We start from the raw sequence: 21,358 nt of genomic DNA, 5'->3' as shown, positions 1-21,358 counted from the left end.
CAGAATTTTTTCGAAGGCTGCTCGTGTAATGGAGAATGAGAGTCTCCGGGGTTATGTCAGACAAAACTATTTTTAGCGCTGTTCCGAGCCCTCGTGCCTCGGGGAAGAAATGAGCCACTGAAGCAGGATGACGTGTCCCCACTGGGCAAGCTTTAATAACATTATATTCTCTGAATTTCTGCCTTTCCTCGGAGCATCGAATGGTCCTGAGTCCGGGGATTAGATTGACTCCCTCTGTGATCTAATGCACAAATCTTCTTCCGCTGCAATTACTGTTTATAAAAGGTGTTCTTGGGTCTGAATTCTTTGTATCCTGAAGTTGGAAGTTGAGGCTGAGCCTGGAAATAGTGTTTGCTGGTTAGTAGAGAATCCTAGAATGGTTTGAGCTGGAGGGGATCTTTAAGATCATCTTTTTCTGCTGTGAGGTGGGACAGGGACATGAACATCCCCATCTATCCAGGTTATTCCTAAGCAGTTGACCAAAATACTTGCTGTGATTTTCACACATGATCTCTTTGGAGTACAGATCTTTTCAGGGAAGATGCCTGAGAGCACAATAATATTTCCTGTGTATGAGAGTACCAGGAGGGATTTTGAGGCATTATCAGACCTGTGCATTCTCCCTGTATTTCTCCACTCTTCCTACACAGCTCCTGAATTGGTCCAACATTGCATTACACTTAATTAAATCTCTACCACTGTCAGGGTGGGTAACAGGAACTCACTGACTATTTACCCATATTCCACTTCCCTGCCTGTCTCCTCTGGGGGCTCTGGAGGGGAATATTGGTAGGAAGACTCTTAAGTTCTTGTGAATAGCGGGTGGCAGCACAGAAACAGAATCAGGCATGAGAGTGATGAAAGCCTGTAGGTGAGCAGAAATTCTGGAATTCTGCTTTTTTAGTAAGATACCAATTTCCTGAGTGGCTTTGCTCCATGCACTCACCTGTCCTTCCCCTGTGCCATTCCCAGCAGTGACTCCAGCAGCAGCTCGAGCGACGAGTCCCCGGCGCGCTCGGTGCAGTCGACAGCCGTCCCCGCGCCCGCGTCCCAGCTGCTGCCGTCGCTGGAGAAGGATGAGCCTCGGAAGAGTTTTGGGATCAAGGTGCAAAATCTTCCAGTGCGCTCAACAGGTAAATTCACTTGGAAAGGAGAACGGGAAAACGCGGTGGGATGCTGGAATAGCTTGTACCGAGTCTTTGCCGCACTGTCCCTGCTTCTGCCTCAGTTCTTGTGTGACAGTGGGAAAATTACTTAATTAGTGTCCATCTGTGAGAAACCCTGCTGGTCCCAGCTCCCAAGTACTGGGCATTTCCAGCTCCTGGAACTGGTGCTTCCAACACTAATGTGGGTTTTCCCAGGGAAAATACGGACACATCTCCATTTTTAACTTAAAACTTTGGTTTTTTCTCACTCTGCTTCAGTTTGTTTTTTAATCCAAAAAGTTGAGAGTTTTCTATTGCAGTTTGAATGCTTTAAACCCATGAGCAAATTTTTAAAGGCAATGCATATTGCATGGAAAATAACCTAGGAAACCATTTGCTGAGGAGTGCCCATGATTGCTCCCTGTTCCCTGCTGAGCACAGGAGAGATTGCACAGGAAAAACCAGCATGGAATCAGTTGTGAAACAGTTTTAATGGAATTCATGGATACAGAAGCACTGGCTGTTAATCTGTTAATCTTGTGAGCAGAGTACCTCATGTGTTGGTATCTTCCTATAGATTTAATGCCTGTCATATTCCTGAAAGGACACGATGCTGAGGTCAATATCCCACGAATCCCAGACAGAGTCTGGGCCTGAGTCAGATTCTGCAAAATCTGATGAGTCTGCCTGGTTATATTTCTGAATTGACTGAACTGAATGCTGTGTAACTCCAGCCTCCATTCTGGATATGTCATCCCAGCTGTGCTCAGTATTCCTGTGGGATTTTTAATCAAGTATCCTGGTTATTTCTTCACCTGGAACTGAGTGGGTGTCTCTTAGAAGCAAAAAACATCCACTACCAGCTTCAGCCATGTAAAACCTCATGTGTGTAGTTTCTTGGGTTTAAAAGAGAAAGATCAGCCAGAAACTTTGGATGTTGGCAAAATTAACATCCCAACTTAAAAAGGACACTCGTCTGAGCACTGAGTTAAATGGGATGAAGTCACATTTCATAAAGACAGTCAGAGTTCTTCATGTCTTTTGTGGTGTTACTGAGTTTGTAGAAATTGTGTTTCTGCAGTATTAATGTTTATTTGTTGGTTTAGATACAAGCCTTAAAGATGGACTTTTCCACGAATTCAAGAAGTACGGGAAGGTGACGTCGGTGCAGATCCACGGCGCCTCTGAGGAGCGCTATGGCCTCGTGTTCTTCCGGCAGCAGGAGGACCAGGAGAAAGCACTAAATGCCTCCAAAGGAAAGCTTTTCTTTGGCATGCAGATTGAAGTCACAGCCTGGATAGGACCAGGTAAGGTCTTGTCCCATGGGACTGTTTTGGGTGTGTTCAGGAGCTGTTATAAAGAGGCAGAATAGAAGTAGGAAACATACTTTAAAGGAAAAAACATACTTTAAAGAGCAAAAAGAGTGGATGCTCTTAGATCAATCAACGAGAGAGTTCCAGTCTTAAGCCTCAGAGAAGGAAAGCTTCCATCCTCCCAAACAGTGGAATCTGCTGAAAGGAGTGATCTCATCAGCCACGTCTCGGTGGAGCAGCTGCCAGTGGGTGGTGTGAGCACAGCGCTGAGTCCTCCCAGCCTCATTTTGTCTCCTTTTAATTAAAACACCAACGAGTGCTGCGCTTTGAGACTGTGGCAGCACAGCCCATGTGACCAACCAGTGAGAGCTGCGGCCCTGAGCACATGGTGAAGTTCTCAGACTGCACTTCAATGGCTTCTTTAAAAATTGATTCCTGAAAACAAACTCCTGCCATGTACTCTTTCCCAAGCACAGGGGAAGCCTTACTGGAATTCATGCACTCAAGCACTGATATTTGATAAGAGTAAATTTCCAGAGAAGCAGTTGAAAGACTGCAGCACCCTTTCACCTGAGGATGCTCAGATTCCTCCACGGAATATAGAGATTCCCAGTCCCTCATAAATAACAAGTCATGGTGCAGTACTGGGTGTTTTTCTCAAAGACAGTGCTTACTCTTGTTCAGATCAAGGAGGAGACCTGAGTAAACCAACGTGAACCAAATCTCCAGTCATTACAAATTTCCTGCTCTCTTTTATCCTAGAAACCGAAAGTGAGAATGAATTTCGTCCTTTGGATGAAAGGATAGATGAGTTTCACCCAAAGGCAACGAGAACTCTGTTCATTGGCAACCTGGAGAAAACAACCACCTACCACGACCTTCGCAACATCTTCCAGCGCTTTGGGGGAATAGTGGTATGTGAATGGTGTCCTGTGTGGGGTGGCACTGCCCCCCTTTCTGTGCAGACCTGTGAAATGCTGTAAGTGCTGCTTACAGATAATTCAGTCTTTCTGTAATCATCTGAGTCATTCATCTTGCTGGAATATACCTGGAAGCTTTCCTTTGTACTCGGAGTCCAGCATATGAATGTTGGGGGTTACCTTAGCAGAAAAAACAGTCCTGGGAGTGTTCACAACAAATGTCTCTCCTGCTGTTTTCTCCTGGTAATTCTCTCCTGGTAGCTCCAAAGCTGACCCAGTATTTGGGATGTGAATGTGCCAGGTGATGTTCTCATGTTGACTCCTGCAGCTGTTTGAATCTGAGTTTCTTGTTGATTCCTGGCACAAAGGGCTTGGTCAGTGCATGTGGAAACAGCCCCATGCCCAGGCAGAGGGGATTGGAGCAGATGGATCAGTGATAGCACATGAGGGATTTGGGTTTGCAGCTGAGGAGGAGCATCCAGATGAGGCAGAGCAGCCCCTTCTCCTCTGCTCATGACTTTCTATCAATTCACATCAATGTTATATTTAAGGGAAATTTTCCACAGAAGTGGAAAATTAATTTTCACAAGGGCGTGGAGTGACAGGACAAGCCTTAAGCTGAAGGAGGGTGGAGTTAGGGACAGATATTGAGAAGGAATTCTTCCCTGGGGAGGCCCTGGCACAGATTGTCCCGGGAAGCTGTGGCTGCCTCGTATCTGAAGGTGTCCAAGACCATGTTGGGCAGGGGGTAGAATGGGATGAGGACCCTTCCAACCCAAACCATTCTGGGATTCATTCTGTAATTCCTGTTGAATCTGGGCTTCAGTTTATGTTCTCCCTGTCAGCTGTGGGTGCTTGTGAACGTGCTGTGCCTCCTTCAACCTGCTCTGACATGTTTCTACCACTGCTGAGGAATCAGTCACACATACCAGGAACCCCATCCCTGCTACCCCCCAAAAGAAGAGAATGTTGCTTCCATGTACAATGTGAACAAATATAAAATCCTCATTTTATGATGTCTGGCAGCCTTTGTATATCCAGACTCTGCTGTATCCTTGACATCAGTACTGATTTATGAATTCATGCCATGTCTGTGGCTTGAACCCTTTTCCAGTGTTAGAGCAGCAGAGCTTTCCTGAAAAGATGCTTATCAGTGGTGGTGTAAATTGGCTTTTGTGTGCTATGGTGCTCCCTGTCAACATTATTAATGGCTCAGAATTGGGAGGCAGCACTGCCTCACCATTTCCAGGAAAACTTGCAAGCTCAGGTGCAGAAGGGACCGGCTTTATAATCTTTCTGAGGGGTAATGAGCACAATAATGATATTTTATTTGCCTGTCACAGAGAATTGCTTGCCCAGGATGAGTGGTCAAGTATAATTTGCCGTAGTTGCAGTTTGCTACTTCAGACACTTGGAAGTGTACTTTTCTATTAATATTCCACTTAAATCGTTAGGCCAAGGTTGTAGGAGTCTAATAGTTGTGTAAATCTCCCTGTTTACTTCTGTTTTCTCAGATAAAGAGCTCTTGGGTGAGACTGTATCAAAGTGCTACCTTGTCTCTAAATTTATTAACCATGAAATTAGCCTGTCCTGGATGTTGGAACATTTGTGCTCAGATCCATGTGTAGCAGCTCCTGCTATTGCAACAAATAAAGCAAAACCTCTCCGCCTCCTATTTTCAGCTTGGAATGAATCATAATATCATGAGTTTGTTCAGAGGCTTTGGGTACATTTCAGTGCTAGTGCTGAGCTTGTTTGTTAACCAAATGTCAGCTCCTGGCTTGCTAGGCTTTTTCAAATAGATTAAAATCTGCCTTTATTTGGCTTTGTGAGCCTCTGGCTGTACTTGTGAATGGGCCCGTGGTGACTTGGTTTTAAAGAGCAACAGCAGCTGAAGTTGAGGATCTTTTTTGCTTTTGCCATGAGTCAGACTGGTTCAAGGGATGAATCCAGCATCACTTTGTGTTTCCAGGAACAGGATGGTTCATGATTATTTGGAAAAGAAGCCCCGCTTGGCTCAGAGATGAGGATTGGAGCAGGTTGTTTTCTCTTGAGCCTTTGTGAGCGAAAATTAATCTGTATTTCTTTGATCCTGAATTGTCTCTTCTTGATATAATATTAAGAGCCTAAAGCTGGTGTTTGTTGATCAGGTCAGGCTTAGTTCTGCAGGCTTGGATTTTAAATCTGTGGGATAAAGAGCTTTCCCTGCTCAGTAAGGATTTGGTTTTGAGATGCAGCAGAACAGCAAAGTTTTAACTGTCTACTATTGTTTAAATCCTCTCTCTGAAGAAAATATTAATTAAAGAGCTTGCTGTGCCACGTGTCTCTGAAAAAAACAAGTCCTCTTAGATGGGATTGAGTGCTGACTGTGTGTTGTTGTGTTTTGTGCTTGTCTCCAGGACATTGACATTAAGAAGGTGAACGGTGTCCCTCAGTACGCGTTCCTGCAGTACTGTGACATCGCCAGCGTTTGCAAAGCCATTAAGAAGATGGATGGGGAATATCTTGGAAATAACCGGCTCAAGGTAAAGAAATCCTCCCCTGGACTGTATCCTTCTAGTGCCTTCCATCGCCGCATCGTGGGATGTTTCGCAGCAGGGTAGTTTATGGAAGTAAGGTGGTTTTTAATGTGAGATCATATCAGAGCGTGATGTTTTAAGTTACCACCTGGTTGGGATTAATCAGCATTTTTGTTGGATCTGTCCACACGCAATCCTGGGATTGAGCACTCAAGAGACTGACATTCCCTGGCCTGGAGGGGCCACATCTGGTGAGGCTGTGCTGGGAATGCATCCCACTCCCCATGGCAAACGGGGCTTGTCAGGCTCCAGAGCTGTCAACCTGTCACTTCTCAGACATTCAAACTGTAGAAGAACTCAGTGTTGTCAAACACTGTATTTGTTTAAACAAGCAGAATTATTTTCATTAATTGCTCTTTGATTCTTGTCTTGCACCTGCACCAGATGCTAATTTTAGAAAATCCGTACAAACAACGGCTTTCTCCAAATAAGTCTTTCATTAGGCAGTCTCTGTTCAGTGAGTTTAACCCTTGTGCACTGTACTGATGGAAGTTTTGCCCTTTTGTGTCCAGCTGGGTTTTGGGAAGAGCATGCCTACAAACTGCGTGTGGTTAGATGGGCTTTCCACAAACGTTACGGATCAGTATCTGACCCGACATTTCTGCCGATACGGGCCTGTGGTGAAGGTAGGTGGGAGGCTTTGGTGTGTGCTTACAAGTCCTTACTGTCTTTCTTCCCATCCTGTTCTTTCAACCCCACTGTCCAGGACTTTATAGCTCAGGTAGAAAAAGTTCTCTGTGAGGTGGAATTTGGCTGATGGCTCTGTCAACATAGACAGCAACCAAAAAGAAGTATTTTGAGTGAGCCAAGATGCTGAGTATTGGACACCATTTGTTGCTCTTGTGCAGTACAGTCTCTCCCAAGCAAAACTTCTTAAATGTTAGTTGGAAGAACAGCACTCTAATAACGTAATTACTCATACTTGCTAATTACATAATTAGACATAACTATGTTTTTTTCATCAGACTGAGAAAAAAAAGACTTTTTTAAAAGCAGTCAGGGCAATCTCAGTGCCAAAAGTACATGGAAGAAGAGAGAAAGTCAACAATGGTGCAACACACCCGTGTCACACAGCAGGAGCCTCTCCCATGCAAGTGATTTATCACGTGCCTAAACCCAGTGTGGGAGTTGTCCTGTGTATTTTTGTTGGACACAGTTGTGCTTAAAATTAAGCAACATGTGTAAATCTGTGCAGGATCAGGGTCTGGCCTCCCCAAAGGATTTTTGTGGGTTTGTGTTGCAGCTTTGACGTTCCTTATTGTAGCTGTTGTTGCTTGAATAATGCATTTATGCTGCTAAAGGAAGGCGGTATTTGGAAATTGGGCATTTAATAACTGATGAGTGGTACTGCAGACTGACAACAAAAGCTGGTTTCACTTTGGGATTAAATGTTCCCTTTACCTTTTTTCCCCCCTAAAACACATTGGAAATTAAAAAAACCCCAAACCTTACGAAAGAAATGCTACAAAACTCAGTCAACAAGGAAAAAATATTCAAAGTAAAATACAGAAAAACAAAATAAAGGCATAATATACCTCAAGCCACAATATCCACAATTCAAAGCAGTCCCGTGTCCTTTTATTGTCTCTTCATTCCAATATGCCTCATCAGAAAAGCCTGGAAATTCACCTTGCTAAAAATTATTTCATTACTGGTATCCTCATGACTTAGGATTTTGTTGGGACTGACATTAAGTCCTGTGGATGAGGCTCTTATTTGGTTTTTGTTTTGTTTTTTTGTTTTTTACAGGTGGTGTTTGACCGCTTAAAAGGCATGGCCCTGGTTCTCTACAATGAGATTGAATATGCACAAGCAGCTGTAAAAGAGACCAAGGGGAGGAAAATCGGTGGGAATAAAATTAAGGTGTGCAGAATGACCTCTAAAACAAAACAGGCAAAAAAGGAGGAACAAATTGTGTTTAGGCCTTCCCCCTTAAATGCTGGCAGTGCAGACTGCCAGGCTCAGGGAATACTTGGCGGGACACACACGTCCCACATATCAAAGGCTTAAATTACATTTTTATGCTCGGCTTATCAAGATGTCAGGGAATCCTGAACTGTTACTTATAAAGCCTTTTCCAGTATTCTGCCGTTTGTTTCGCTGAACTTGTCTCTCTGAGCTCCTGAGTGTTGGTGTCCGCGTCACTGCCTCGTTTACCCCAATCCAAGGCAAACTTTTGTCTGTTTTTGTGTTAAAAAACGGAAATCTGAAGGTGTGAGTTCTTCCAGGAAAATACATGGCTGCATCCAGCTGCCCCATGCTGATGTCCATGCTCTGGGGTACAGTCACCTCAACATGCAGTCATGGAATCACGGAATGATTTGGATTGGAAAAGACCTTAAAGATCGTCTCGTCCTTCCTTGCCACAATAATTGAAAAGACTACTTTAAAAAATACACAGAAAATACTTTTCTTCCTGGAGCAGGACTTAACATTTACAGGGATATCTTGGATTTGGGTGAATGTGGTGATACCTGTTCTTACTGTCCCATCAGTCCCACTAAGTGGGGACGTGAAGTGTCAGCCAACCCTTTGAATTATCTTCCTCCTCCTTTCTCCTCTCCTAAAGAGTGGGCAGTGATGTCAGGCATGATCTTAGCAGCTTCCCACCTCACCCAGGGCTGGGAGTTGGATATTCTCTAGTTTCTGAATGTCATGTTGGATATCAGTCACCATCCCATGCAGGACAGCATGTGGTCCCTTAAAAGTTTCACATCTTGTGTGGATTTTGTTGCTTAATGGTTTTGGAATAAGCAACACCCCCAGTGTGGGCCTGTGCTCCATTGCTGTGGTTGCACACAGGACTGGGCTGACTTAAAAATAACAGGAACAAGAATGTTAAAAGTATTCCACTATGTGATCTGTTCCATAATATTCCATAATGAAATATGTTCTAATACTTTATTTTTTTCACTATACCATTAGCTTTTTAGTACTAGAAAACATTAATTCTTGGAGTATCTGGGGGAGCTGCAGTTCAGGAGTCTTGGTTCTTTCCCTGCCCTATAACCCTGGGCAAACACCATGGAGTCCAGAATGGATTCATAATCCTGACCATCTGTAGCACTGAGATAAAAGGGACTTTGGAGCTGTCATTAAAAACATGAATACCACAATAATAATGTGTATTTTTCCTGCTGCTTTGCCCAACAGTAGCCTCTGGGATAGCAGCTACAACAACATGGTAAGAAGGTAGTTACACAGCTCCACTAAGAAAGATCTTTATTCCTGAGGATGTGCAGGCCAGAACTGGGAAGTGTTTGACATTTTTTATTAAATTTTACCCCCATTTTCAGTTTTGCTCCCACCTTCAGCAGATAGGGAAATGGTGGCAGTGTAGGATGCTTCCATGATTGAATGTGATTTCTCCTTTCTTTTTCAGGTGGACTTTGCAAATCGCGAGAGTCAGTCGGCATTTTATCATTCCATGGAGAAAACAGGTCAAGATATCAGAGACTTCTACGAAATTCTGGCAGAAAGAAGGCATGTATCAATTTTATTTACCAACTATTTTATTTATCAACTTTAAATTTCTTGTTTTCCAGTGTCACCTTACACAATCCTTTTACAATCATTGTCCTCCCCATAATACAATCAAACTTTCTTCAGGCCATAATTCTTAAACAAGTTTTTTTTCCTCTCAACTTTATCCTTATTTTTTAAGTTTTATTAAAAACACCTCTGATTTTAATTTTTTTTTTTTTTTTTTTTTTTTACCTCTTCACTATTTTTAAAATTAAATTTAGGTGATCAAACTTAAAGTGTGCAGATTAGAGCAGGCAGGATCTCTCACATCCGAGGCGTAGCCAGTTCCTGGAATTCCTGCTGAGGTAGAGGTTTCATTTGTCTGCATGATCCAGATTTAAGTATCCAGTTTCTCTGGTGGGTCACCAGGACACAGTTGGGAGTCATTCATCACATCTTAGGAATGCAAAGAGCAGCTTATCTGTAACAGAGAAATGTGTGTGTTGGTGGGTGTACATAAAATCTGATAAACTGCTGCTCAGCCCTTGAGCAGAGAGTAAAATCTGATCCTCCACCTCCCTCTTTCCAACAGTTTTGTTTGTAACTTGATAAAATAATACAGTTTGAGTAAGGATGTGTTTTTATTTTGAATAAAACTATGTCCTATGTGGCTGCCCCTTGGCAGCAGCTGGCACCACATGCTGCACAGCCACTTATTTATCCCTGAAAATCTGGCACAGAAACACTCCACATTTTGGGCTATTTTACCTTCACTGACTGAAAAAACACCCATGTTTTATTCCCTTCAGAGCTGGCTCATTGTGAGGGCTCTGCCCACCCGGGAGTCAGCCCAGCATGACGCCAGCTGTACCTGGGATCTGGATAAACCAAATGGTTTGGTGTGACATAATGCAAAATGAGATTTAAAGCAAGCAGGGTTTGGAAATTGGCAGTCAGGATTTGCATAATGGAAATACAAGTGTGCCTTCCCCAGGCCTTGCCAGATGTTGTGATGTGCTGGCAATAAGCATTTCCTCAGAACTGTGCTGGATTCAGGCAGGAGAAGGGCATTTCTGCATGTTTTTTAGCACACCAGACTCATGTGGGCTTGTCTTTGCCATGGAATAATCCTGAGCAGGACCTTGATTTCTGGTGTTTGGGCACATGTTAGTCTGTTTTTTTCTTCTCTGTCACTCTGCTCACATAGTCATTAGGAGATCCATGGGGATCATGGAGCAGTGGAGCAAGCTCTGCAGTGACTCCCGTAATTCTGCAGCTTCTGGTGTCTCTCCAGGCATGCAAAACACTCTGTAATGGTGGGGAATTGAACTCCAGCTTTATTCCACCTCCCTGCCATGTTCAGTCTTACAAATGACTTATTTTTACTACTTGGAGGTATTGAAATAACAACATTAATTGCTTGACTTATTTTGCTGAATGAATTCACCTGGTCTGATAAACAAACTGATACTTGTTGACTTGGTTTTACTGTAAACAGGCAACACCAGCAAGTCACATGCAGTGGAAGAGCTAATTTGGGAATTACGAGATCACTTGCAGGGCTTAGTATTTTTAAAGAAATCTTGCCATCAGTTTGCTGCTTAGTAAGGAAAAGAGTCCATGCCTGAACTTTGATTTGACTCATGTTTTCAGAGTCAAATGAAGGTCTCAGGTTCTGGATAAGGGGTATCTTCACCCTTCCAGCCTTGTGTGGGTACACAGGTGTTTCGTTGGTTTTACCTTCATTTCATGCAAGGTTTGAATTTGACAAAAATGAGGGAGTGAGGGTGGGGAAGCAATGCTTGGAAGAGCTGTGGCGATATTGCCCATGAAGTACAACAGTTGAAGTTAACAAAAGTACGTAGTCCACTGCACACAGACTCCGTGCTAAACCTCTGTGTGCAGCTGCCTTGATGCACAAAGGAAAAAAGATCAGAAAATTATTCCTTTAGGTAGCAGAAAACCGTGGTAACAGAGTGCGTTGGTTGAGAAGCAGAACTAGAATCTGTTTATTGCTCTGTTTAGCAGAGACGAGCGCAGAGGATCCTACGAATACGCCCCTGACCGTACTTACTACGAGACCGTTCGGACCCCAGGGACGTATCCCGAAGATCCTCGGCGGGAATACCCAGCTCGGGGCAGGGAGTTCTACGCCGAGTGGGATCCCTACCAAGGAGACTACTACGACCCACGATACTACGACGACCCTCGCGAGTACCGGGATTACCGGGGAGATCCCTACGAGCAGGACATCAGGGAGTACAGCTACAGGCAGCGGGAGAGGGAGAGGGAGAGGGAGCGCTTCGAATCCGATCGGGACAGAGACCACGAGCGGAGGCCGATCGAGCGCAGCCAGAGCCCGACCCATTCCCGGCGCCCGCAGAGCCCCGGAGCGTCCCCCTCCCAGTCAGAACGGCTGCAGAGTGACTCAGAGAGGAGGATTTACAGCAGGTCCTCAGATCGCAGTGGTAGCTGCAGCTCACTGTCCCCTCCGCGATACGACAAGCTTGACAAAGCCCGTGTGGAGCGATACGCGAAAAACGAGAAAGTGGAGAAGGAGCGCGGTTTTGAGCAGGAGAGGGTGGACAAGGAGAAGCGCTTGGTGAGGAAGGAAAAGCTGGAAAAAATAGAAAAGGAGAAAACAGATAAGCAGAAACGAAAAGCAAAAATCCATTCGCCCAGCTCTCAGTCCTCAGAAACAGATCAGGAGAATGAGAGAGAGCCCAGCCCAGAAAAACTGAAGGGCAACAGTAAACAAAGCAAAGAGAGGAGTGACAAAGAAGGGACAGCAAAGAACCGCCTGGAACTGATGCCCTGTGTTGTGCTGACCCGTGTGAAGGAAAAGGAGGGGAAGGTGATCGATCAGCCTGCACTGGAGAAACTGAGGGCAAAGCTAGATAATGACACTCTGAAATCCCCACTGCTTGAACAGAAAACCCAGACATCCCAGGCTGAACAAGCCAAGTCTGAGCAGTCTAAACTAGAACCTGTCAGAACTAAGGTACAGAAGGAGAAAGCCCTTGCCAGTCACATCGAAGTGGTGGATAAGGAGGGAAAAGTGAAACCCAAAAAGCACTTGAAGACAGAACAAACTTCTGAGGGGGCGAATGCAGTTGATTTAGACAAGTTGGAGGCTCGTAAAAGGCGTTTTGCTGATGCAAATCCAAAATCCGACAGGCAAAAACTGGATGTAAAACGGAGCAGCCAAGATGAGGAGGATGCACGCATGGTTCTGAAAAAGCAGCTTGATGCCACAGCATCGTCTAGAGAAGCACCAGTGTTAAGGGAAGGAGAACTGGAGAGAAAACCCCTGAGGAAGGAGATGCTTAAAAGGGAATCTAAAAAACTCAAACTGGAAAGACTTATTCCTGTTACTAGTCCCAAAGAAGTTCAGGACACTCTTAATGTTGGTGGGGTTGGCATGCATCCCACCCTGGATCTGCAGGTGAGGCTCATGGAGGCACCCGATGAACCTGCGGAAGTTCAGGAACACCCTCCTAAAAAGCCAAACCCGGTAAAACCCCAGCATAAACAGGTACAGCTGCTGGATGAGCAGGGAACGGAGAGAGAGGATGCAAGGAAGAACTACTCTGGCCTTCCTGAAGAAGCACCAGACCATAAACTTGGCCAGGAGAAACCTGCCTCGGCTGACACGGAGGAGAAAATCAGCATTGACATTGACCACACACAGAGCTACCGGAAACAAATGGAGCAAAGCCGCAGGTTGAAACAGCAGCTGGAAATGGAGATAGCAAAGTCAGAGAAGTTTGGCAGTCCAAAGAAAGATGTGGATGAATATGAAAAGCGGAGTCTGGTTCACGAGGTAGGAAAGCCTCCGCAAGACGTCACCGATGACTCTCCACCAAGTAAAAGAAAAAAGACTGACCAGTTTGACTTTGAAATTAGCACTAAGAGAGAAAGGAACTATAGAAGTTCTCGTCAGGTGAGTGAGGACTCTGAAAGGACGTCCTGTTCCCCAAGCATCAGGCACTTCCCCTTCCATGAGGATGACGACACACTTGATTCTCCAAGGATAATGCCATTGAAGGAAACCAAAGAATCACCTAAAATAGAAGAAAAGAGTCTTTCATACTCCAACATGACTGTGAGGGAGGACTCGCTGAAATTCAATCCTTATGATTCCAGCAGAAGGGAGCAGATGGCAGAAATGGCTAAAATAAAACTCTCTGTGCTGAGTTCTGAGGAAGACTCGAGTAGGTGGGAAACCCAAGTGAAGCAAGAGCCTGGGAGAGTCGATATCAGCTTTCCAAGCAGCATTGTGAAAAGAGACAGCATACGGAAACGGTCTGTCCGAGACCTGGAACCCGGGGAGGTGCCTTCGGATTCGGATGACGATGGCGAAAATAAGCCCCATTCCCCAAAAGCCTCATCTTTGTTAGAGAGTTCCAGATTGTCTTTTTTATTAAGGGACAGAGAAGAGAAGTTCCGTGAAAGAGAGGAAAGACTCCAGTCCAGTTCCTTAGAAAGAAACAAATTCTACTCTTTTGCATTGGACAAGACAATCACACCTGACACAAAGGCCTTGCTTGAAAGGGCTAAATCCCTCTCTTCCTCCAGAGAGGAAAATTGGTCCTTTCTAGACTGGGATTCAAGATTTGCTAGTTTCAGAAACAATAAAGACAAAGAGAAAGTTGACTCGGCTCCAAGACCTATTCCATCCTGGTATATGAAAAAGAAAAAAATCAGAACCGATTCCGAAGGTGGAAAGCTGGATGATAAGAAAGAAGATCATAAAGAGGAGGAACAAGAGCGGCAGGAGCTGTTTGCTTCTCGGTTTTTGCACAGTTCAATCTTTGAACAGGACTCCAAACGCCTGCAGCATTTAGAAAGGAAGGATGATGATCTGGACTTCATCTCTGGAAGGTTGTATGGGAGACAGTCCTCCTCTGATGGGACAAACAGCACAGCTGATCTGGTGCAAGAGCCAGTGGTTCTCTTCCACAGTAGGTTTGTTGAGCTGACACGAATGCAGCAGAAAGAAAAGGAGAAAGATCAGAAACCAAAAGAGGTGGAGAAACAGGAAGATAAAGAAAACAGGCCAAAAACACCAGAAATGGTTCCTGATAGTAAAGAAACAGAGCATAAACCTTCCTCAATTGTTGGTCCCTCTTCAGTCACCATCCTCCCACAGGAACCAGCTCCCATCGCTCCTGAGAAAATAGTGAGTGAAAAAGTCGTGGTGGAACCAGCTTCTGTCAAAGAAGAGAAACCTTCTGAACCTGTTGCTGCTGCAGAGGAGCAAAAACCTTTCTCTGAACTTGCTGCACCTATCAAAATGGAACCTCCTGAGCAGGCGGAACCTCTGCCAGCTGTAGAAGCAAGTAAAGAAATTGTTGCTACAACCGTGGCACCAGAGGAAGATGCTGTGGCAACAGAGCATCCTTCATACTTGGATACCAAACCTCCCACTCCTGGGGCCTCGTTTTCTGATGCAGACATCAATGTAGATCCAGAACCTGAGGCTGCCCAGCTGCTTCCACCTCCGCCCAAGCTAGTTCAAAAGTCAGATGAGGCTGCAGAACCTAAAGAGGAAAATCCTCCACCCTCTGCCAACACTGATGCTGCTGTGAGTCAAAAGGTGGAGGCGGCTGCTGAGGTCTTGCCACCTGTTTCTGACAATGATGTGGAAGTGGAACCTCCGGTTGTTGTAAAAGATAAAAAGTCCTACAAAAGTAAACGGTCCAAGACTCCTGTGCAGTCAGCTGCAGCTAATGTCATGGAAAAGCCCGTCACGAGGAAGAGTGAAAGAATTGACCGTGAAAAACTGAAAAGGTCGAGCTCTCCTCGTGGGGAGACTCAGAAGCTTTCCGAATTGAAAGTGGAGGCAGAAAAAGTTTCAAGGAATGCTGCTAAATCACCAAGTTCTGCTGCAGAGCCGGAAAATGTGGAGCTGAGCTTGCCAATAGGCCGGACCAGGCGCAGAAATGTGAGGTCGGTCTATGCTACCACAGGGGACAATGAAGGCCCATCTCCGGTGAAGGACTCCATGGAGGTCACTAGATCCACCAGGAAGAGAGTGGAAAAGGAACCACAGGAAACAGTGACAACTGTTCCCACAACTCCGAGGAGGGGAAGACCTCCCAAAACGCGCCGTAAGCCAGAGGAGGACATCTCTCCAATCAAGACTGAACCGGTACAACAAGAGGTGGAGGAGGCTGAAACTAAAGATAGTGTGGAAGCTCCTAAACCTGCAGAGGGTTGGAGGTCACCTAGATCCCAGAAGCTCACACACACTCACTTATCAGCTGCTACCAGCCAGCAGGGGAAGAAAGGGAAGAATGAGCCAAAAGCTGATACCACAGCTGAATCTGAAGATGCTGCTGAAAGAAGCGGTCAGGAATCGAGCATCAGTGACAGCAGCAGTAAAGCAAAAGCCACTGAGAAAGAGCCAGCAGCCAGTGAGCAGAAACGTGACCGGAAGGAACTGGATGTGGAGAAAAATCAGTTAGAAATCCCCGCAGTTGAGATCATTGAGAAGAAGCCAGTGCCAGAAAAAGTTACGAAATCCAAAAGGGGAAGGTACAAAAATACCAAAACTGTTGTTGACAAGGCATCCGTGTGTCTCAAAAATGTAGAAATACGGCTCAACGTCGATGAAGTCAAGGGCGCCTTGCGGCCCACTGAAGAGGAGGCAGAGCCAGTGGCGGTGTCACCACCCAAGATGAAGAGCCCTCCAAAAGAGGACATCCTGCCACCCCACTTCTCTAAGAATGAGGTAGAAGATTCATTCCCAGAAATGGAAAAGGAGGTGACACGGGAGCCCAAGCAGTCGCCTGAAGCTGCCCAGTTAGCAAAGCAGATTGAGCTCGAGCAGGCCGTGGAGAACATTGCAAAGCTCACTGAAACTCCTCCAACAATTGCTGCCTACAAAGAACCAGCAGCAGATGTGGCTGAAGTCCGTCAGGAGGAGGAGGCAGATAAACCTGCACACCAGGCCAGTGAAACGGAGCTGGCAGCAGCCATTGGCTCCATCATCAATGATATTTCTGGGGAGACAGAAAGCTTCCCCGCACCACCAACATATCCTGCTGAATCTGAGGCTGAAATCCCCGCAGAGCCCTTGGTGTTGCAGTCCCCTCGGGAGGAGATGGAGCCTGAGACAGATCAGGCAGTGAACAATATCCTAGAAACTGAGGCTGCCGTCGAGCCTGTGGTGCAGCCGGTGCCCGGCTCTGTCCCGCTGGCGTTGGAGACTGAGAGCAAGGAGTCTGAAGTCAGCTTCAGCGAATCTTCCAACTCTGCGCAGGAGGCAGAGACCTTGCAGGAGGCTGAAGTTGCACGGAAGGAAAAGGGCCGCCAGAAAACCACGCGGCAGAGACGCAAGAAGAGCACGAGCAGAAAGGGCGACACAACTGAGGTCAACACCTTCGAGCCAGAGAGGGTGCAGAGCAAATCACCCCCTGCCAACGAAGTAAAGACAAAACCTGAAGAGGCCTCAAAGGAGGAAAAGCAGATCAAACCTACAGCATCCATGGAACCAAGTGCTTCTGATGCCACCAAGGCTGGGGCTGCTGACGTTGTGGCTGTACACGAGGCTGTCCCTGAGAGCAGCACCTCTCCAAAGGTGCCTGCTCCAGCTCCCCTGGACCTGGGTGCCCCGCCGGTACCCCTCGACGAGGGGAGTCAGAGCGGGTTCAAGATCCGGTCGCCCCTGGAGAATGCTCCCATCACACCGCCGAGTGCCCCGAGTGCAGCCCTTCCTGCTGTCCCCACAGCAGCGGCCAAGCTGCCCCTTCCCGTGCCCACCGCCATCGTCCCCCTTCATTCTGGCGCTGCCAAGGTGCCGGAGTGGATGGTGAGGCACGAGGAGCCCCGTGCCCGTTCCACACCCCCACCTGCTCTCCCACCGGACACAAAGGCATCGGATATTGACACAAACTCCAGCACTTTGAGGAAGATACTCATGGAGCCCAAATACGTCTCAGCAACGAGCATAACCTCCACGCACGTGACGACGACGCACGCGGAGCCGGTGAGCGCGCCGTGCCTGGAGGAGGCACCTCCCCACCCTGCCGTGGAGGCCATCAAGCCGGTTTCCGAGGAGAAGCCGGCTGTTCCTGTCACCAACGCCCTGGAGCCACCGGTGGCTGAAGCACCAGTGTTCAGTGAGAAGGAAAAGATCAACACCATGATTGCTCCCAAAGCCACTTCTGTCATCAGCAGGATGCCCCACAGCGTGGATCTGGAGGAGGCGCCAAGGATCACCTTGGTGAAACAAGCTCCCCAAACTCAGACCTGCCTCGTCAACGCTCCCTCGCCAAAATTTAAGCAGAGGTCAAGTACAAATGATAACAGCAGGTTTCATCCAGGATCAATGTCTATTATTGAGGAGAGGCCTGTGGAAACTGGATCCAGTCCAGGGCTGCGGGTGAACACCTCGGAAGGTGTGGTGCTCCTGAGTTATTCAGGGCAGAAGACAGAAGGCCCTCAGCGAATCAGTGCCAAGATCAGCCAGATTCCCCCAGCTAGCGCCGTGGACATTGAGTTCCAGCAGTCTGTATCCAAGTCTCAGATTAAACAGGAGCCTCTCACACCATCCCAGCCGGCACCAAAAGGCTCCCAGACCACGGCTGGCTATGGGACCGTTTCCACCCATTCTCCCTTGGTACTCGGAACACAGCCCTACAACACCTCGCCCGTCATCTCCTCCGTCAAACAGGAGCGCACTGCGCTGGACAAGCCCGACTCGTCCCACCTCGCAGTCCAGACCCCGGCGTCTCAGCCCGGCAAGGTCCTGACTCAGACCGTAAACACTCCACCCGTGCTGGTCCATAACCAGATGGTCGTGAACAAAAAAATGTCTGACCCAGCTGCTCTGAAAGTGGAGACCAAGACTCTGCAACCCTCCAACCTGAGTCCTGGAGTTAGCCCTCACCACCCTTCCATCTCTGGGAAGATGCACTCGGAAGCGAACCACGTCAGCTCGGGCCCCAGCACCCCGACCGACCGGGCCATCTCCCACCTGGGGGTCAGCAAACAGGAGCCGCACTCGCCGCGCACCAGCGGGCACTCCCCGTCACCGTTCCCCCGGGCCTGCCATCCCGGCAGTACCTCGTCTCCAGCTCTGTCCAGCAACACCCCGGTCATGCTGGCGCCGGGAATTCCCGTTCCTCAGTACATATCCAGCATGCATCCTGAGCAATCTGTTATCATGCCCCCCCACAGCGTAACACAGACTGTGTCCCTGGGCCATCTGTCCCAAGGTGAGGTGAGGATGAACACACCTCCTCTCGCCGGCATTCCCTACGGCATCCGCCCGGAAGCGCTCCACTCCCCCCGAGCTGCCCTGCAACCCCAGATGGAGATCAAAACCCAGCGATCCAGCACGCCCCAGCCAGCGCCCATCCGAGACATCGTCATGCCCCCGCTGTCCTCCCAGCATTCCCCCGAGGAGGACCTGCACTTCCACCACACCACGGTGTGCCGCGGGCCCGCCCCGGTGCAGTCGGACGTGCTGGTGATGCAGCCTGACTACCGCATGCACCCCAGCAGCCTGCGGCTGGACCAGTACAACGTCCCACGGGACGTCAGGATGATCATGCACCCACACATGGCCGCCGTGGGCGAGCACCACTCGGAAACGCGACAATCCCGGACGCCCGAAGGCGCCGTCAAAACTCCCCCGGTCAGTAAGACCCCGCAGCCTGGGAAAGAGACTCCCAAAGCCTCAGAAGGCAAGATGGCCCACTCTCCCCACAGCGAGCCCCGGCTGCTCAGCGTGCCCTCGGGCAGCCAGCTGCCCGGGCTGCCCCTGACGCAGCCCGTGGTGGTCCCACACGGGGTGCAGATCATGCATCCTGCCGGGAGCTCCTTCCACGATTACCGCTCCGTGTACGGCGACATGAGGAATTACCACACGGCACAGCTTGGGCACCCGCAGTTCCCAGGCGCCTCGCCCATCGGGCTGCCCTCCCGGAGCATGACCCCCTCTCAGGTGAGGAAGACCCTTTGTCTATCTCCCTGGAATCTGGAGGGTTTTGAGCTGTTTCTTGTGGGAAATGGGATTCAAATGCTGCTTAGCATCAGAGGAAGCCAAAACTACCCATTTCCTGAGCTCCTCTGGGACTCCACCCAGGAGGGGTGAAGTTGCCTGCAGGTCTCTGGATGTGGAGGTGTCTGAGAGAGAATTGACAGTACCCAGGTGGTGCGTGGGTTAGGCATCCTGGGATGGATGGTGAGGTTAAGGATGGACTTGGGGCAGGATCCAGGGAGTGGGGTTGCAGCTCAGATGGGCTTGGAAGTGGGGGGCTATCCCAGGTGATCCCTCAGCTGGCCTGGTGCTGTGACACAGATGTGTTCACCTGGAATCTGATGGTGTCCTGGCAGACCTGTAATGGGGTTGAATACACCCTCGGCCTAAACATCTTTCCTTTTCCCCCCTGCCTGCTCCCCAGGGTCTGCCGGAGGGCGAGCACTCGCACCCCAGCCAGCCAGTCCGCAGCAAGACCCCTCAGATCCCGCAGGATCCCAAGGGCCCGGCGGCAGCAGGGCCGGAGCAGAGTCACCACGCCGCTGTGAACAGGCACACGGCACAGATGGACCCGCACGTCCACCTGCAGAGGGCACAGGGGGACTCGAGCCAGACCTCCTACCCCTCACCCGTGGCCATCTCCATGAAGCAGGAGCTCCCGTCGCCGCACCAGCCGCAGGCAGTTCCCAAGCAATCCATGTTCATCCCCACGACCTCGGGGGCGCCCCTCGGCCGCCTGGAGCCCCAGTCCACGCTCAAGCAGGAGCCATCCCCTCACCCCGTGTCCCAGAGACCAGTGGACATGGTCCAGCTCCTAACAGTGAGTGTTGTGCTCCTGATCTGAGGGGAAATCACCAGGTTCTGTCTCAGCCATAGCACCAAATCTGGCCTTCCTTGCACCAAATCTGGCCTTTCTTGCATCAAAAACTTCAGATGCAGAAAAGGCATTGTTTAGTTTTTACAAGTCAGCATTTTCCTGGAAAGTGTTTCTTTGTGGGCAGAGGAGAGTGGTGGTATATTTCGTTTAGATAAAAAGGGAAAACCACTCTCATAAGTGGAGAAAATCAGGAAGAGGAGGGAGGCAGTGAGAAACAGGTACCAACAGGAGCTGAGAGTTGTGTTCAGCACGAAATACCTCCCAAATAACCTCGAGCCATTCTTCTGTTGTTATTTCACAATTTGTCCGTCTCTAAAAGGGGAAACTGCCTTCAGGAGCAGCCTTGTGCTGGGTGGGCAGCAGAGGGATTGGGATGATGGGATCCACCCAGGCAGGCTGGCCAGCTGGAGGGAAAAGGGCTGAATTTGTGATTTAGCAGGATGTAACCCAGGCCTGGCCTGTAGAGGGGTGATCTGGTGTTACATCTCTGAGGAATTGGTGGCAGCCGAGCAGATCAGCCGAGATTTCAGATCCCACTCTCCTTGCTTTGTGTGTAATACTCGTCTCCCTCTCTTCCCAGAAATACCCCATTGTCTGGCAGGGTCTCCTGGCTCTCAAGAACGACACGGCGGCCGTGCAGCTGCACTTCGTGTCCGGGAACAACGTGCTGGCGCACCGGTCGCTGCCGGCGCCCGAGGGGGGGCCCCCGCTGCGGATCGCGCAGCGCATGCGGCTCGAGGCCTCCCAGCTGGAGGGGGTGGCACGGAGAATGATGGTGAGGGACTCTGGAATCCCTGGGCTCAGAGCCGGGCTGGTCGCACCAGCTGCGGAGCTGAAACCACCAGTGCTCCCAGAAGCCTGGGCTCCCCAGGGAACGGTCCCGGCCCCGAGGCTGCAGGAGCCCAGGGAGCTTGGACACGGCTCTCAGGGATCCACAGGAGGGATTGTTGGGATCCTGTGCATGTCCTGGAGTTGCACTCCATGTTCCCTGTGGATTCCTTCCAATCCAGGAGATCCCTATTATTCTATTTTGGGATCCTGGTATTAACACTGATTGCTTTAACTCAG

At 48.6% G+C, this 21,358-nt stretch overlaps 1 protein-coding gene across 1 annotated transcript; it reads left to right on the top strand.

Moving 5' to 3' along the window:
• Positions 1 to 848: 848 nt before the first annotated feature.
• On the top strand, positions 849 to 21,167 carry LOC130266705 (msx2-interacting protein-like; the record flags this gene model as incomplete). Its single annotated transcript, XM_056515969.1, has 11 exons — positions 849 to 871; positions 973 to 1,133; positions 2,252 to 2,452; positions 3,221 to 3,372; positions 5,778 to 5,903; positions 6,470 to 6,583; positions 7,707 to 7,820; positions 9,340 to 9,440; positions 11,451 to 19,377; positions 19,838 to 20,233; positions 20,871 to 21,167. Coding segments are annotated over exons 1-11 (9,612 nt in total), but the record flags the coding sequence as incomplete, so codon positions are not given.
• Between the last annotated feature and the right edge of the window lie 191 nt (positions 21,168 to 21,358).

The sequence above is a fragment of the Oenanthe melanoleuca genome, unplaced genomic scaffold, assembly GCF_029582105.1.
Source record: "Oenanthe melanoleuca isolate GR-GAL-2019-014 unplaced genomic scaffold, OMel1.0 S159, whole genome shotgun sequence".
In the NCBI taxonomy this organism is placed as follows: Eukaryota; Metazoa; Chordata; class Aves; order Passeriformes; family Muscicapidae; genus Oenanthe; species Oenanthe melanoleuca.
This window is presented reverse-complemented; position numbering and strand designations above follow the sequence as displayed.